This window comes from Macaca nemestrina, chromosome 8 (assembly GCF_043159975.1).
Source record: "Macaca nemestrina isolate mMacNem1 chromosome 8, mMacNem.hap1, whole genome shotgun sequence".
Lineage (NCBI taxonomy): Eukaryota > Metazoa > Chordata > Mammalia > Primates > Cercopithecidae > Macaca > Macaca nemestrina.
This window is the reverse complement of record NC_092132.1, coordinates 126355207-126373925: the sequence shown is the minus strand read 5'-3', so window position 1 is coordinate 126373925 and position 18719 is coordinate 126355207. Positions and strand designations below refer to the sequence as shown.

At 41.3% G+C, this 18719-nt stretch overlaps 2 protein-coding genes across 4 annotated transcripts in view; one reads left to right on the top strand and one right to left on the bottom strand.

Moving 5' to 3' along the window:
• LOC105481996 (nuclear GTPase, germinal center associated) overlaps window positions 1-596 on the bottom strand; it is a 65160-nt gene extending 64564 nt beyond the window's left edge. The window contains exon 1 of the mRNA XM_011741828.3: window positions 523-596. The gene's annotated coding sequence lies outside the window, so the exon portion shown is untranslated. The remainder of the gene's footprint in view (window positions 1-522) is intronic.
• A 33-nt stretch (window positions 597-629) lies between these two features.
• LOC105481998 (elongator acetyltransferase complex subunit 3) overlaps window positions 630-18719 on the top strand; it is a 105144-nt gene continuing 87054 nt past the window's right edge. The window contains exons 1-6 of one of the 3 annotated variants that reach the window (XM_011741833.2): window positions 630-753; window positions 4684-4783; window positions 7027-7165; window positions 13906-13976; window positions 15108-15171; window positions 17530-17598. In XM_011741833.2, coding sequence (XP_011740135.2) covers window positions 735-753; window positions 4684-4783; window positions 7027-7165; window positions 13906-13976; window positions 15108-15171; window positions 17530-17598 — 462 coding nt within the window. In that variant the 5' untranslated portion in view covers window positions 630-734. The other 2 variants (XM_011741834.3, XM_071068463.1) reach the window with 2 other exon arrangements.

Below are 18719 nucleotides of genomic sequence, written 5' to 3'. Positions count from 1 at the left end.
CTCGGCCTCCCGAGGTGGGCATAGCGCTGGTATTACAGGCGTGAGCCACTGCGCCCGACCCCAAGCTTAACTTTTTTCTTTGGCAGAGTTTAGGGTCCCGAGATGTTATTTTCCTTCCACAAGAGACATTCACAGCTTTCATGATGGTTACCGATCATATGTGCCATTCATCTAAGACCAAGGTGACCACGTGGTCCCAAAGCCTGCACCTTGGATTGTTACTCGATTCCGGCCGGGTCTCTTCCAGGCCCTCGGTTAGTTTCCACAAGTTCCTCCTCCGTGGTCTCGCCCATTCACGTTCCCACCCCCTCCCCCGCCCCGGATGTGACGACCCTGGGCTCCCACTCCCCGTCATGAGAGACTACCCACTTCCACCCTTTTACTTAAGACTTCCTGACGTAGCCTCTATCCAAGAGCTCTGTCTCACATTTGTACTGCCCAGGTCGAGCTTTCTAACCCCAAGATACCACTCTGTTCAGACGCTCCCATCCTCCATCCCTGAGACCCGGGTCAGGATCGCACCTGAGAGGCCTCTGGTGCCGCAAGCTACCCCGCTAGTTGCAACAAGGGGCGGGGCGTGGCTTTCTGCACGTCGGCTTTTCGGCAAGAGCTTTACGATACATTGACCGACATTTTACGACAGGCGGGGTTGCTTTGTGGCTGTGAGCTTTCCCCCAGGTCTGAGTTTGTGGCTGCATTTTTATACCTGGTGGCTCTGCTACGGCGGCGCGGAAATGAGGCAGAAGCGGAAAGGTGCGAAAGGGAAGGATATGGGGAAAAGGGGTGGTCCGAAAGGGACGAACGCCCAGGCAATCAAATGCTGAACCAGACTTCTCCCGCGAGAATCCGCTACCCAGTCCAGTCGCCCCGCCACCTAGGGTCAGTCTCTCCATTCCAGCCCCAGAGCCTTCTCGTTTCTTCTGTTTTGCTTTTGGAAGCACCCTACCTTTCCTCTTTTCCTCTTTGGCAGTCACTTGGTGTCTTTTGTTTGAATGGCAGGGAAACCTTTATTCCAAGATATGTCCTCCGAGGAGTTAACGTCGATTTAACAGGTTGTGGGACTTTTCATTTGTTAAGATTTGTTTCACGACACATTTGACGTGTTAGTTTGAGAGTTTCTTTTAAAGCCTTATGTTAAGATATGAAAAAAAGCCTTAATTATCCTTGGATTCAGTGTAACAGTTGTGCATGCAATTATTCTCATTTTTATTACCTCCTGAGTTAGCATGGAACAATTCCACCTTTGGTTTTTCAACAGAACGGATTCAAATTTGAAATATTCTCTCACAGGTTCTGTTTCTATTTCTATACACTCGTTTGACCAGCTGGTCTAATCATGGTAATGGTTGTCAGAATAATAGCTACCATTTATTGAGCCTGTATTTTGAAGTCGGTATCATTTCCGTTTCACAGATGAAGCTGAGATTCAAAGAGTTAAGTAACTTTCCCAGACCAAAATTGTACTTAGGTATGGAGCTGGTTGGCCAGGCTGTATCTATGACCTCAAAAAACATAAAATGAAAAATAAATACATCGTTAGTCACTGTGCTTCTTGACATTAACTGCTATTTTTCTTTATTGCAAGCAACAATTCTAAGTGTCCAAGTTACCTTCGTTTGGGTCTTGTCATATTTGCATGCCCTAAATTATTTGTTATCTCACTCTAACTTGCTCCTTCTCAATCTGTCAGGATTCTTTTAGCGTCTTCTGTCACCAAGTCATGTTGGTTCTTACTTAGAAATTACCTCTTGAAATAGTTTATTCCTCTACATTTTGACCGCCAACCTCCTAACCCACCTTCATCACTAACTAATATTTGAATGGTATTTTAGCTTTCATATACATTATTTATGTGAATCTTAGAATGGTTTTGTGACATTTGGATGTATTATCCTAATTTTACAGACAAGGAAATGGGCGCTCAAAAGTTGATCTCGGCCAGGCGCTGTGGCTCATGCCAGTAATCCCAGCACTTTGGGAGGCCAAGGCGGGTGGATCACTTGAGGTCAGGAATTGGAGACCAGCCTGGCCAACATGGTGAAACCCCGTCTCTACTAAAAATACAAAAATTAGCCGGGCGTGATGGCAGGCGCCTGTAATTCCAGCTACTTGGGAGGCTGAGGCTGAGGCAGGAGAATCGCTTAAACCTGGGAGGTGGAGGTTGCAGTGAGCCGAGATCGCACCCACTTCAGCCTGGGTGACCGAGCAAGACTCTGTCTCAAAAAAAAAAAAAAAAAGGTCGATCTTTTCCTTTACCACACACCTAGTAGGGATTGGGACTGGATTCTGTTTTAGATTTTGTGGGTTTTTTAAAACAATGTTGCCTTTCAAGAGCCATTTGCATAGTACCCAGATTATATGTGTTCTTTTTTACTTTCTGAATCATTCTTTGTACCAATACATATTCTTACCTTCCTTAAACATTACTTTTATCTTTTTATTTCCAAAGTTGAGAATATGTAATTCTTCACTGTCTACTGCATTCCATTTCAATGCCTTTGCCTAGTGGCCAGGGTCCCCTGTAATCTGTTCTTTACTAAACCCTGTTAGAAAGGTGGATTCTAGTTAGACTGTGCTCTTTCACACAAAGATAGATAATTCCTATGCCTGACATTATTTGTTCTGGATTGCCTTCTGTTTTGCATGTCCAAATCTTGCCCTATCTTTAAAGATCCCTGTGCCATTTCCTCCATGAAGCCTTTTCCTACTCATTTACTCTTCCAGTTCTTGATACACTCAAGAGCTATACAAGTGGTTTCCAAATATTTTTCTCTTCTTATCGGCCGATCCCCTTTTACCCTCCAAATAAATTCTTCTACAGAACCTCAATATATAAACAGCTGAAAGCAGAGCTGCTGTGGTGAAAGTAAAGAGACCCCCTCTTTTTTTTCCCCCCTGCCTTATTTTTCTCTTCCCTTCTCCCTTCCTCTGCCACGACCACATCTGTTACATGGCCCCTGAGGCACCTTTGTAGAACTCTGAAAGTGCTGAGTTACATGGTTTGGGAAACATTTAGCCTTTGATTATAGATGGACTTTATTTCTCTCAAAAATTGTGTATATGTTAGCCTTGCCTCATTAAATTAGATGCAGTGTGCTACAGTGAAAAAAAGCATGGAAGTTGTGGTGAAAAGAGCTGGATTTGAGTCTTGGCTCTGCTATTTACGATGGCTTGTTAACTTGCCTTAGCCTCATTTTTCACATCTTTAAAATGGGATAACAGTACCTACCTTCCGTGTTATTCTAAGGGTTCAAATGAGATAAAGTCAATGTGAGGCCTCCATAACTGCCCGGGCCTTCCATCCACACTTTTCATTATCTTTTAGCTTTCTCTACAATATGAGTTCTCAACCCCCTGGGCTGCGGACCAGTACCAATTTGTGGCCAGTTAGGAGCTGAGCCACACAGAAGAAGGTGAGCAGCAGGCGAGCAAGTGAAGCTCCATCAGTATTTGCAGCCACTTCCCATCACTCACGTTACTGCCTAAGCTCTGCCTCCTGTCACATCAGCAGTGGCATTAGATTCTCAAAGGAGCCTGAACCCTGTTGTGAACCGGGCCTGCAGTGGATCTGTGTTGTGCTCCTTATAAGAATCTAATGCCTCATGATCTGTCACTGTCTCCCATCACCCCCAGATGGGACTGTCTAGTTGCAGGAAAACAAGCTCAGGGTTCCCACTGATTCTATGGGAATAGACTTTATTATGGTGAATTGTATAATTATTTCATTATATATAACAATGCAGTAATAATAATAATAAAGTGCACAATAAGTATAATACACTTGAATCATCCCAGAACCACCCTGCTCCCCTGGCCTGTGGAAAAATTGTCTTCCACAAAACCATTCCCTTTGATCAAAAAGGTTGGGAACCACTGCTCTACAGGCAAGAAGCTTGCTTGCCAACAGCTTCCAAGGTGATATCCCACAACTTTTGTCCCTGGAATACGACTGGCATTTTTTACCTTGAAGAAAAGAGCTCAGATTGGCCTGGCTTAGAGATATGCCCATCCTTGAACCAATTTTTGAACTGTGCTTGAGTAGATGCAGTCGTACAAGAACCTGTCAGCTTCTGCTGTTGCCTTTGGATGAGAGCGGGAGCTCCAGTTGCCAGAAGCTCATGATGGTGGGCAGACAATATTTTAGAAATGCATTAAGATTCTTAGGCAGATACCTGGGTTTGAGTTTCAGCTTTACTCCTTGATAGCATCTTTATGTAATAGGCACATATTCTTGTTCTGTCTGCCTCTGTTCTGAGAATCACCTGAATTCACGCATCTAAATGTTCTTTATGAACGCTAAAGTATTATGCAAATATTAGTAATTACAACTCTGGAGATAAAGGGAAGAGAATTACTTTGGTCCTTTGTGTGATTAGGTTCTTTCTCCTCACATTGTTTCTACTCCTTCTTGTGTCCTTTCCTGTATTTATTTGTAATCATCTCATAGAGTATGTGCTTCTAAAGGGAGCTTTTCCCATATCTATATAAAGCCAGGTTTGTTTTAAATTAAAGATACAAAAGATATGATCAAATCATAAACAATAGAGGTTTAGCATCTTCTGAATTTGAGCTATTCATTTGGCATATTTGTATGGTTTTGGAAGGAAAACTGCTACTAAATCAGATTTTAAAATCTTGATTGAATGATACGATTTTTGACATTGTTGAATATTAACTTTCCAGGAGATCTCAGCCCTGCTGAGCTGATGATGCTGACTATAGGAGATGTTATTAAACAACTGATTGAAGCCCACGAGCAGGGGAAAGACATCGATCTAAATAAGTAAGTGGATATAAAAAGACAGCAAGCTTGTTCTTAGGTAGCAGATCTCTTTTATGAAATTATCTAGTACTACTTGTTTTCCAGCTCAAGTTTTGTTTTAGTTGAGAATTTTAGCTTTCTGCCTTGCCTTGTCATTCATTTCTTAATGGCAAAATTGTCTCAGCTTAAGAATACTAATAGCTTCTAACATTTATTGGGCACTTACTGTATTCCAGACACTGTTGCTAGTGCATTATATGTATTAGCTCAGTTAATCCTCTCAAAATTCTGTGAGTACTGATATCAGCCACACTTGACAGGTGGGTAATCTGAGCCAGAGAGTGGTTAAATAATTTGTCCATGGGTAAGTAACTAGTAATTGGCAGAGCTAGGATTTGGAATTAGGTCAGCCATCTCCAGAGCCCATGTTCTTCTGTGCTGCATTGCTGCACATCCTACTTTCCTTCCCTACTGTCTCAGCTGAAGCAGCAGCTTTCTGTCAGGAAAACCCTCGCTTTGGGGCCCCTGATCTAATCCAACCCTCCCCTGCTGTGGAACCTCTTTGACACATTCATCCACTTCCTCTCCATAATCATATTCAGCTTGAACTTTCCTACAGTCTCAAATAAGAGTTGTCTTTCATCTCTGCATCTATTTTTTTTAAAAACTATAATATATATTCGCTCTGTGTAGATCTTCCCGAATGAAAGGGTTCTCTCCCCAACCCTAGGTCATCTAATCACCACGTACAGGAATGACCTTTTTTGAGATGCTATTCTCTGATACTTGAGATGCTGCAATATTTTACCCCTTCCTTGAATCCTCATGCTTGGTAAATATTTGCTACAGGAATAAATAAGTAAATAATTATCCTCTTCTGACTATACAGTTATTATATTTTACTGATTTTTCTACCATGTCTTTAGCAGTTTTTCTTCCTTTTTTTGTTATACCCCGATTATACAAATCTTTAATTTCTAGTGAACATTTCTACATCTTACATATATTTGTTGTTCTCTTTAATTTAGCACATCTAAAGCTAAAGCTGCCATCTTCCTTAAAACTCGCCCCTCCTCAGATATCACCAGCCTATTATTGGAAGGTCTCTCAGTCTGGCTTCAACCTGCTTTTCCAAGTTTTTAAACTTCTGTACCTTTACATTGAAAATCTGCTTTCTGTCAAGTTGGTCTACTTGTATTTCTTAAAATATATGCATTCCTGTTTTTGCATCTGCACATAAATCAGCCTCTCTGCCCTCCATGTCATCTTTGTGTCTTTACTGACTGAGACCTACTCTTTGTTCTGTGCTCATTTTCCATAAATATCTCCCCGGCACACATCAGATTCACTGAATTCTGGAAACACTCATTGTTGGTATGTGTGTGTGTTTTATGACGTATGTTTTAATCATTTATACATTAATTTTTTCGGCATGCCTGTCTGCAAACATGTAAACATAGAACATGAAAGGACTGTGCCTTGCACATTTGAACATACCAAGTATTCAATATTCAGGCAACCTCTTGTACACGTTAGGTACTCAGTATTTGTTGACAATGATATGAGCACTTCACAGATATTTCTAGATGGATTAAAGTTAGAAGACAGGGTGACTGTTAGAGTTTGGCTAGCAGGCACAAGGAAAAGCTGGTAAAAGTTTTTTTAAACTTTCAAAAATATGTACTTTATTTCCTATTTGGTTCTGTGTAGCCATCCTTGATTTTTTTTTTTTTTTTTAATTGTTTTGCCTAAGACAGTAGTTGTCAACCAGGGGTGATTTCCTCCTCAGGACATTTGGCAATGTCTAGGGACATTTTTGAGTGTTACAACAGGAAGACAGGAAGAAGGCTGGTAATGCGTAGAGGCCAAGGATGCTGCTGAACATCCCTCAATTCACTGGCCACCTGCCACAGCAAAGAACTGTGTGGTCCCAAACATCAGTAGTGCTGAGGTTGAGAAAGGTGGAGTCAGAATAGTCATTTGAAGCTGCAGCACTATTCTGAACTAGATCTGTATTGTGTCATTGTCGTCCTCCCTCCATAGTCCTGGTTTTCTTTCTGGTACTCGAGGGTGGGAAGTAGTCATTCACTCGTGAATTTTGTTCTTCTATTTCCCTGATAGTCACAGATCTTAAAACTATTCTTGTCACATGATGAAGGGATTAGAGAGTGACAGTTGTTAATGATATTGTTTATAGATCATCCTCTTGATAGCATGTCCTTAAAATACCATGATCTTGATAATGTGAGATGCTTTACTTTCAGGGTGAAAACCAAGACAGCTGCCAAATATGGCCTTTCTGCCCAGCCCCGGCTGGTGGATATCATTGCTGCCGTCCCTCCTCAATATCACAAGGTCTTGATTCCCAAGTTAAAGGCGAAACCCATCAGAACTGCCAGTGGGGTGAGTGATTCTACTCATGAAGTGTCGACACACTGGGTATCTGTTCTGGCAGAAGTCCCTGCCTCATGTAACACCCGTGTAGTGAGGTGGAGGTTGGGGATTCTGACTAATGAAGTCCCCGTATTAGGATATGTGCTGGAATGGAGACCTGTGCTGAATGCAAGGAGAGCAGAAAGAGGAGAAAAGTATAATTTTGATTAAAGGAGTAGAAGACGTTTTGACTTCTTTAAAAGTATGGATTCAGGCTTGGTGACAATCACAATAGGATAAATGTTGGTCATCTTAAGCGGGTAGCTTTCAGTATAATTGATGCTTATGAAAGGTACTTTTGAAAGGCAGTTAATGGTGCAAAGTAGTTCTATATATGGTCATTATGAGTACTGTGGAAGTCCAGAGGACAGCGATGTCCCTGCAGCAAAAGGGGCTGGGGAAGGCCCAGTAGAAAGCGCAGAGCTTGCTTGACCCATAAGCCAAGAAGAGCAGGCTCGAAGCATCATGGAATCTAGGACAGAGGGGCTAAAGCACAGAGGTAGAGAATGACAGGAAGGGTGTAGTGCACGCAGGGAATAGCGAGTATGCCAGACCGAAGGGCGTTAACAGTTCAGGAGAGTAGGACTGTGCATTGAACAGGTAGTTTGGGATCAGCTTATAAAAATCTTAAATGTCTGGCAAAGCAGCTAGATAATAGGAAACAAAAGTTTTGAAAAAGGGAGTAATATGAACAAAGCAGATTTTCAGAAAATTTATTTGGATACAACGTGCAGGGTAGTTCAGAGACAAAAAGACTAGTTTAGAAGCTCTTGGTATGATCTCAGTATGCAGTGTTAAGGACTTGAGTTAGGAGGGAGACTCTAGGATGAAAAAAGATGAGTGTGAGATACATGCATGGAAATTGATAGAATTAAGACCCTCTTAACATATGGTCCCCAGAACCAAATTTTTCCTGATATGATCCCACAAGTTCATTCTGTTATTTGAACTGGGATATTATATTCCAAGCAGCTTGTGTTGACTTAGTGACCATGTCTCCTGGATCACGTTACGTTTGTGGCTAATTAAACCCTAAGACTTTAACATACAATGTACCACCAAACCTCATATCTTCTTCTTTGTACTTAAATGTTTTTGTTTTGTTTCGTTTGTTTGCATCTAGTGTAAAAAGTTTGTTGACCGGGCACAGTGGCTCACGCCTGTAATCCCAGCACTTTGGGAGGCCGAGGTGGGCGGATCACGAGGTCAGATCGAGACCATCCTGGCTAACATGAAACCCCATCTTTACTAAAAATACAAAAAAAAAAAACAATTAGCTGGGCGTGGTGGCGGGCGCCTGTAGTCCCAGCTACTCTGGAGACTGAGGCAGGAGAATGGCATGAACCTGGGAGGTGGAGCTTGCAGTGAGCTGAGATTGTGCCACTGCACTCCAGCCTGGGTGACAGAGCAAGACTCCGTCTCAAAAAAAAAAAAAAAAAAAAAGAGCTTGTTAAGAAAAACTAATAGTCCATGCCCCTCTCACCTCCCTTTTTCTACCCTAGGACAACCATTTTTAACTCTTAGCCAATTTCTTTAGCATTAACTTCCATATCCCTAAATAAAATAACATTCTTTTTTTTTTTTTTTTTTTTTTTTTGAGACGGAGTCTCGCTCTGCCGCCCAGGCTGGAGTACAGTGGCCGGATCTCAGCTCACTGCAAGCTCCGCCTCCCGGGTTCACGCCATTCTCCTGCCTCAGCCTCCCGAGTAGCTGGGACTACAGGCGCCCGCCACCTCGCCCGGCTAGTTTTTTGTATTTTTTAGTAGAGACGGAGTTTCACCGTGTTAGCCAGGATGGTCTCGATCTCCTGACCTCGTGATCCACCTGTCTCGGCCTCCCAAAGTGCTGGGATTACAGGCTTGAGCCACCGCGCCCGGCCAGTAACATTCTTTATATAATAGATAAGTCTTGACTTTCTTTTTTTTCCGTGAGACAGAGACTTGTTCTGTCGCCCAGGCTGGATGGAGTGCAGTGGCACAATCTTGGCTCACTACAACCTCCACCTCCCAGGTTCAAGAGATTCTTGTGCCTCAGCCTCCCAGGGAGCTGGGATTACAGGCATGTGCCACAATGCCCAACTGATTTTTGTATTTTTAGTAGAGACAGGGTTTCACCATGTTGGCCAGGCTGGTCTCGAACTCTTGACTTCAGGTGATCTGCCCGCCTCAGCCTCCCAAAGTGCTGGGATTACAGACATGAGCCACTGTGCCTGGCCGACTTTTTAGGGTTAAGCATTATGTGTGGGCTTGCCACTAAAGAAGACAGAAACTTAGCAACCTTTCAGCCTGCCTGGTAAACCGAGGCTTCTGTGATACCACCCTCTCTGTTTTTCCTTCTATCTCTGATCATTTCTGTCCTTTCTTTGAGGGCTACCCTTGTTGTGCTTGCCTCTAAAAGTTGGTGTTTTCTTTTGTCCTGGGCCCATTGTGTTTGGTACTTTACATGCTGTGGTAACCTCATCCATTTGATGATTTTACTGTTACTGTATGCTGACTCCCAGCATGAACCATTCCCTGAACTTCAGCCTCCTGTCAGATTGTCAGTTAGGTATCTGTCTTTTGACTGCCTAAGAACCTCCTCAAGTATAATATAACCCAAACTAATACCAAACGTGCTTATTCACCTTTCCTGTCCATGTTAGTTCATGGTACCACTGTGCACTCAGTTTCCAAAAAATGTGAAATGCATTTTCCGTTCCTACTGCCACTGGTAGGAATGCTTTGACGTTTATTATTTCTTGTTTAGATTATTTCAGTCATTTCCTTACTTGTCTACTTTGTCCTACCTGCATGAAATTCATCTTTGACAGTGTCACAGAGTGATCTATTGAAAGTATCAGAAACACACAGCTGGTGGCCATTCCTTATCTACTGCCATTCTCACCTCAATGCCTTTATTCTTGCTGTTTCTCTGATGATGTTTTGTTTATTTTATGCAGTAGTTTTAGGTTTACAGAGAAAAAAAAATTATATACTTCCTCTAGTGCCTTCACACCTACTCCAGTTTCCTTATTATTAATATCTTGCATTGTTTGGTACATTTGTTATAATTGATGAACCAATATTGCTGCACTATTATTAACCAAAGCCTGTAGTTACATTAGAATACCCATGGTGTTCTACATTCTGTAGGTTTCACCAATGCATAATGTCATGTATCCACTATTACAGTGTCGTATGAAATAGTTTCACTGCCCTAAAATCTCCTATTTGTGGCCGGGCGCGGTGGCTCATGACTGTAATCCTAGCACTTAGGGAGGCTGAGGTGGGCAGATCAGCTGAAGTCAGGAGTTCAAGAACAGCCTGGCCAACATGGTGAAACCCCATATTTACTAAAAACACAAAAATTAGCCGGGCGTGGTGGCAGGCGCCTGTAATCCCAGCTACTTGGGAGGCTGAGGCAGGAGAATAGTTTGAACCAGGAGGCAGAGGTTGCAGTGAGCTGAGATCATGCCATTGCACTCCAGCCTGGGTGACAGAGTGAGATTCTGTCTCAAAAACAAACAAACAAACACAAAACCAGCTCCTATTTGTCCCTCTCCCTCTGCATGCTCCAGACGTAACTTGACTACCACTGAGTGTTTTACTGTCTTTAATAAAGTTAGCTTTTTCCAGAGTTTCATGTACAGTAATTGGAATCATACAGCCTTTCCACTTAGCAATATGCGTTTAAGTCTGCCATGTCTTTTTGTGGCTTGGCAGGTCATTCCTTCTTTTTAGTTGCTGAATGATATTCCATTGTACGGATGTACCACTATTTGCTTATTCATTCACCTGTTGAAAGACATCTTGGTTGCTTCCAATTTTGGGCAGTTTTAAACAAAGCTGTGTGAAGGTTTTTGTGTCCGCCTGCATTTTCAGCTTACTTGAGTAACTGTCAAGAAGTGCAACTGGTAGATCATATAGTAAGACTGTGTTTCACTTTGTAAAAGACTGCAAACTCTTCCGGTGTGGCTGCACCATTTTGCATTCCCACCAGCCGTGAATGAACGCTGTGATGCTCCACATCCTTGCTAACACTTGAAGATGTCAGTGTTTTGGATTTTATTTAATTAATTTATTTTGAGACAGGGTTTTGTCCTGTCACTGAGGCTAGCGTGTGGTGGCATGATCACAGCTCACTGCAGCCTCAACCTCCCAGGTTCAAGCTATCCTCCCACCTCAGCCTCCCAAGTAGCTGGGACAACAGGCATGCACCACCACACCAGCTAATTTTTGTGGGGTTTTTTGTAGAGACAGGGTTTCACCATGTTACCTAGGATGGTCTTGAACTCCTGGGCTTAAGGGATCCTCCCACCTTGGTCTCCCAAAGTGCTGTGATTATAGGTGTGAATTGTGGTGCCCAGCCAGTGTTTTGGATTTTAGGTATTCTCACAGTTGAACAGTGGTATCTCTTTGTTTAGTCTGTAATTCCCTAATGACATGATATTGAGCATCTTTCCGTACACTTATTTGCCGCTATATATCTTCTTTAGTGAGATATCTATTCACATCTTTTGCCCTGTTCTTAATTGGGTGTTTTTTATTAGGTTTTAAGAGTTCTTTGTATATTTTAGCTGGAAATGGTTTATCAGGTACCTATTATGCAGATATTTTCTCGCAGTCTGTGGCTTTTCATTGTCTTTCTTAGAGCACAACTTTTAAATATAGACAAGTAGGTTTGTAACCCATTTTGAGTTTGTATTTGAGTTCGTGTTTGTGTTTTCCTTGAAACACCATGGTTGTTAACTTGGATACATTACTGTCATCTAAGCCTCAGACCTCACATAAGTTTCACCAACTGTTTCCATAACGTCCCACAGAACCTAGTTCAGAATCACCTATTGCTTTTCATTGTCATATCTCTTTAGTCTGGACATTTCCTTTGTCTTTTTTGGACTCCATTACCTTAACACTTTTGAAGATTTCAGGCAAGTTATTTTGTAGCATGTCCTTCAATGTGGGTTCATCAGCTGTTTCCTCATCATGAGATTCAGCTTATGCGTCTTCGGCCTGTGCATCACAGAAGTGGCACTGCATTCTTCTCATCATCTTCCATCCGGTAGTGCCTAGGTTCAGCTTTCCTATCACTGACATTTCTTATTTTGATGAAGGTGCTATCCACCAGACTTACCCTCTGTCAAATTATTTTTTCCCACTTTGTATGAAGAAGTGCTGTATGGAGAAATACTTAGAAACTAGGTAAATATCTTGTTCCTCATCACATACCCAGTTCACACCTTTATTTGTGTGAAGGAATAAATGGTTTCCTCCTTTGGTGGGTTGTCGTCTGTTACTATTTATTTTGATGCACAAATTATTGCAGACTTGACCAGTGAGAGCCTTTTCAAGGTGATTTCTATGTCTTTTTAAAATGTCCTCATCATTCTTTGAGCAGTTTCTAGCTTTCTGGCACAATAAAATGTTGCAGGCTCAGCCAGACATGGTGGCTCACGCCTGTAATCCCAGCACTTTGGGAGGCTGAGCTGGGTGGATCGCCTAAGGTCAGGAGTTCACGACCGGTCTGGCCAACAGGGCAAAAATTGTCTCTACTAAAAAAAATACAAAAAATTAGCCAGGCATGGTGGGACATGCCTGTTATCCCAGCTACTTGGGAGACTGAGGCAGGGGAATTGCTTGAACCCAGGAGGTGGAGGTTGCAGTGAGCCAAGACTGTGCCCTTGCACTCCAGCCTGGACAACAGAGTGAGACTCTGTCACCAAAAAAAAAAGAAAAGAAAAGAAAGGAAAGAAAAATGTCCCAGGCTCATCTTAGACTTTCTTTGTTCCAGCCCTGGAATCAGCCATTTCCCCAAGGAGCCCTGATTTCTTTTAGTGGAGAAGGATATTCAGAAACTAAGACCTGAGTACTAGGTGTGCTTACTGCTATTAGGGTGTTATGCCGCCAGACTCTCTCAGTGAATCAAGCAAGGACATATATATGTATAGCTGCATACATATATGCACACATATATATGTAACACATTTCCATTTGTATTTATTTATTAGTCTACCATATGTTGAACACTCTGATTGACCACAATACCTTTAATTCCACCCAGCCCATAGAGTTCATTCTGCTTTTCTCTCTTTCCATGTTTGTAGCTACTTCTCTGACAGTGAGAAGCCTGGCTTGCATTCACTTTCATAAATGGCCAGATTTGACCAAGTGCCCCGGATGTAACCAATCTCGCGTCTCTGCCACTGCCTCCTGTCCTCACCTCACTGAGGCTCTGTCAGACCCCTCTGAAGTTATTTACACCCAGACCCTGAAACATGAAGCTGTTAGTTTAATAGTCCCTGCTGCAAATATTGAGATCCAGTGTGTTCATGAGGCATTTGAGTCACAAAGGTTAGGTTTATATATAACTTCATAGAATTGCATAAAGTAATTTTTTTCTTACAGGCTATTTAGTAAGATAATCAGAGAGAGAAAGACTAAGAATCACTGTGGCTTTAACAATTAATTTATTTTGTACTTAATTTATTGTAAAATGGAATATAAATTCACATATATAATACATATGGACAATTTAAAGATAATTAATATTAAATAGAGATCACTCTTGTACCCAGTGCCCAGCTTAAGAAATACAGCCTCGTCAATACCTTTGAAGCCCGGTCTTGCCACTCTCTGGTTGCATTCCTCTCCTTCCTTCCAAGGGATAACCACTCTGTGGCGTTTTGTATTAATTATCCTATAATAGCTTTTTTATTCATCTTTCTTTTATAGATTGCTGTTGTGGCTGTGATGTGCAAACCCCACAGATGTCCACACATCAGTTTTACAGGAAATATATGTGTGTAAGTATGGTGATTTTGTTAAATTGTATGTGTGTGTGTTTTATTTAAACTAAGTATGCCCCCTCGAGCCCTTAGTCAGTACATGCTGGTAATATTTAAAACTTCGACTTAATAGATTTATAGATTACTCCTTTCAAACAAGCAACCATTGGTAGATATTTTAGTGCTTTAAAATTGGAATATATGGGGCCGGGCACAGAGGCTCACGCCTACAGTCCCAGCACTTTGGGAGGCTGAGGCAGGCGGATCACCTGAGGTCAGGAGTTTAAGACCAGCCTGGCCAGCACCGTGAGACCCCATCTCTACTAAAAATACAAAAATTTAGCTGAGCATGGTGGCATGTGCTTCTAGTCCCAGCTACTTGGGAGGCTGAGGCAGGAGAATCCCTTGAACCTGGGAGGTGGAGGTTGCAGTGAGCCGAGATCACACCACTGTATTCCAGCCTGGGTGATAGAGTGAGACTGCATATCAAAATAAATAAAATTGGAACATATGAATATTTTAATTTGTTGCAATGTACAATTTTAAAAATGTAGGTTATGAAACTCAAAATAGTAGACATTGGGATATGCAACTCAAAACAGCACATTCTGTTTAACTCATAAATGAAACATGGGAATATGAGCTGCCTAAATTCCACGTCAGAAATTTAAAATGAATTTGGATCAGAAACGTATCAAAATAAAAAATTATCCTTATACGTAACCTTTAGATTTCTCAAACTCACCTATTGGAAAGAATTAGCAGAAAAGTTTGCATGATTCTGGGTAGGAAGATAAAAAGGAGGAAAGATTTTCTTGAGTGTGGTTCCCAAGAGAACACTGAGTATTGATTCAAACTTAGGAAAACTTCATTTCTGTTATTTGTCCCTAAAAGCTTAAACCTCTGAAATAACCACAACGGTAGTATTTTGAAAATGGGTGTAATAGTGTCCCTTTACATATTTATCTTATTTACTTGTTGGTAGAAAATAATGTTATTTACAGATACTGCAAAGGTAGATTCTTCTGTTAGGATTTGAAAAGGAAGCTCGTTTGTTACCAGGATTCTATGGAGACGGTAGATGCTTGGAACTAGCTGGTTGAACTCAGTTTTGCATCTGACATTCTTATTCTTTTGTTGTATTGGCAGATACTGCCCTGGTGGACCTGATTCCGATTTTGAGTATTCCACCCAGTCTTATACTGGCTATGAGGTACAGTAACTTTGAGGCCATCCTGATGAAGTGTTGCATCATGCTTTGCTTGTAGTATGGTTTTACCAGTACTGGCTTTCTGATAATTTTTTGTTTTTGTTTTTGCTTTTTTTTCTGATTATGAAAGCTGTTCATTCACCAAATATTTACCAGTGTCTACTAGTGTCCTAAATTGTTCTAGCCACTAGAGAAATACTTACCTAAGCACTTCTTATCCCAAACGCTGTTCTAAGTGCTTTGTAACTGTAAACCTTATTGCAGTGTTTTGAAGATAGACACTATCATTATCCCAGTTTGCCAATCAGTAAACTAGGGCATAGTGGGCTTAAACAGCTGGCCCAGAGACACACTATTAGTAAGAGACAAGCAGGTTTCGAACTCTGCTGCTCACCACTACATTGTACTGTTGCTTTAGCAGTGGAAAATGGAGAGGGTCCCTTTATCTTCCAGAATTTACATGTTTTTTTCTTCTTTTTTTTGAGATGGAGTCTCGCTCTGTTACCCAGGCTGGAGTGCAGTAGCACAATCTCCTTCACTGCAACTTCCACCTCCTGGGTTCAAGCGATTCTCCTGCCTCAGCCTCCCAAGTAGCTGGGACTGCAGGCAAGCACCACCACGCCCAGCTAATTTTTGTATTTTTAGTAGAGACAAGGTTTCATCATGTTGGCCAGTCTGGTCTCCAACTGCTGACCTTAAGTGATCCGCCCGCCTCGGCCTCCCAAAATGCTGGGATTACAGGCATTAGCCACTGCACCCAGCCTGGAATTTGCATTCTAATAATGGAAGGTAGACAGTAAAGACACAAGAAAAACTATCAGGCACTCAAAAAACGCTAAGCAGAGATGTAAAATCGAGTAAGGTGATGGCAGCTGAGATGGTTTAGCTGTGGTGGTTAGGAAGGGATTCTGTGAGGAGGTAAGATTGAAGCGGAGTCTGAATGACAAGGAGCTAGTCCTAAGAATATGTGGAAGGGGCATTTCTAGCACAGAAATCACTAGAATAAGACCCAAGGAAGGAAAGACATGGGGGTGTTGTGCAGTGCAGAGAGTGAGGGAAGCATGAGGCTGGGAGGCAAATGAGCTGGGGTTTGTAAGCAAAGTTAAGGAGTTTCCATATTAGTGTAGGAGTCATGAGAAACTATTAGGATTTAAGGCAGGGGAATGATACAATCCAGTTTAGTTTTTTTTAAAGATCATTTTGATGGCCATGTAGAGAAAGGGTTAGAGTGGGGACCAGAAGGAAGGCAGGAGGCCAGTGAGGCACTTTTGAACGAGTCACCCTCCTCAGAAGAGCTCAGAAGCCAGGAAACCTTGTGACTTTTTCTCATATGTGTTTTCATTTTTTTTTTCTGTTTTCTAGGGTTCAAATTTTTTAAAATACAAGACGAATGATTTTGTGAAAAGGCTTCCTCTCATTCCTATCCCCTAGCCATTCTTTTTTGCTCCTCCCCCTACCACTTAGTGTTATCTATTATTTCCTCCCCATCCTTCAGGGATATTTTAGGGAATACAGCATACACAGATTGCCTATCCCTTATGTGAAATGCTTGGGACCAGAAATGTTTCGGATTTTGGATTTTTCTGGATTTTGGAATATTTGCATATGCATAATGAGAAATCTTGAGAGTGGAACCCGAGTCGAAACATGAGATTCATTTTTGGTTTATGTACACCTGATACACCTAGTCTGAATTAATTTTATACAGTATTTGTAATAATTTTGTGCATGAAGCAAAGTTTGTATTAAGTTTTAAAAAATTAACTTAAAACATTTTGAGTTTTGGAGCATTTTTGATTTTTGGATTAGGGATGCTCAACCTGGACATATTCTTTGTTCGACTGATTCCATATAAGGTTGCGTATCAGAGTCCTCTTTCACTTTGCCTTTTATTTTACAATATCTTAGTGAACATTTTATGTCAATACATTGTTTTGTGGCTGTAGAGTTTTCCACTGTATGATGGTAGCCATTAAAAATTGTGTGGTATTTTAGAAGCTTATTTAAAAGTTACTTTATTACATGACTCTAGAATATGTATGCACGTCTGTGTCTGTGAGCAGAACACTCTGGCGACCCCGGGATTCCAGAAGTGTTTATACAAAAGACAGATGTGATCCAAGGAGACACTCTGCTGTTGAGGTGCTTATGACAGTGCGGGTGGACACCTGCCGGATGTAATTTAGGACATTGTTTTGAACCCTGACAAGACTGAGAAAAATAATGGGGGTACAAGCCATGTTTCAGTGTTCTGAACCATGGAGAGTTGTTTTTTGTTTTTTGTTTTTTTTAATATAATCCTTTTGAAACTACTTTTTATTTTTAATTCAATGTGAGCATAACAATATTTTTCTCTTCTAGCCAACCTCCATGAGAGCTATCCGTGCCAGATATGATCCTTTCCTACAGACAAGACACCGAATAGAGCAGGTACATTTTTAAAAAATTAGCTGTTTATACTTACTAAGAAGGCATTGTTGGTTGAGTCAAATTGAACCTGAAATAACGAAAAATGTGTTTTTCCCCTTTGTAAGTTTTCAGTATCCGTCTGAGGGAGGGAGAATTTGCCATGCCTAGCAAGGTGAAAAACACTGCTTTCTTTAAAGACTGTATTTATTGTTTAAGGGTTTTATATTCTCTAAGTTTTTTTGTATTTGTAGAAAGTTAGTAGTAGTATGAAATTTGTGGAATAAAAATGTATGAAAGTTCTTAAGCAATAGGTGGATGTGTTGACTTTTAACTTCCAAAAGTCAGAATAAGAATTTTGACTGGCCAGGCCCAGTGGCTTATGCCTATAATCCCAACACTTTGGAAGGCTGTGACAGCAGATCACTTGAGCCTGAGAGTTTGAGACCAGCCTGGGCAACATAGCAAAACCCCATCTACAAAAAATTAAAAAATTAGCATGGCGTGGTGGTGTGCACCTGAAGTCTTAGCTACCTAGAAGGCTGAGGTGGAAGGATCCCTTGAGCCCAAAAGGTCAAGGCTGCAGTGAGCTGTGGTCATACCACTGCACTTCAGCCTGGGTGACTGAGCAAGAGCCTGTCTCAAAAAGAAGTATTATTGCAGATTTGTTGGGTGGAAATAGGAAATTTCCTATAAAGGAATACAAAGAAACTTGTGGGGGTATGGCATTATTCTATATCATGATCATGGTGGTGGGTAGATAACTCTAAATGCTCTCATCCATTGTACACTTAAAGTTAGTGGATTTTATCGTATGTAAATTATACCTTAGTGTAGCTGACCAAAAACAAGTACTACGTACATGACCTTGCACTGTTCAAGAAATCTGAGCATTAATACAGATTTTCTTTATTTACAAGCTTATTTTAAACTTGTCCAATTTAAAGAATGTAAAGCACTGTCCATAGTTGTAACAGTAATGTATAGTAGTCACATCCAAGTCTAAAGTAGATAGTAATACATACTATAGTGGATAAGTTGTGTCTGGGTTTATTTATTGGCTTATTGATGAATACTGTTCAGTTTTCATATCCACTTTGCTGTCACCCAAGCGTATGAGGAACAGGATTGTCAGTGACAGGAGA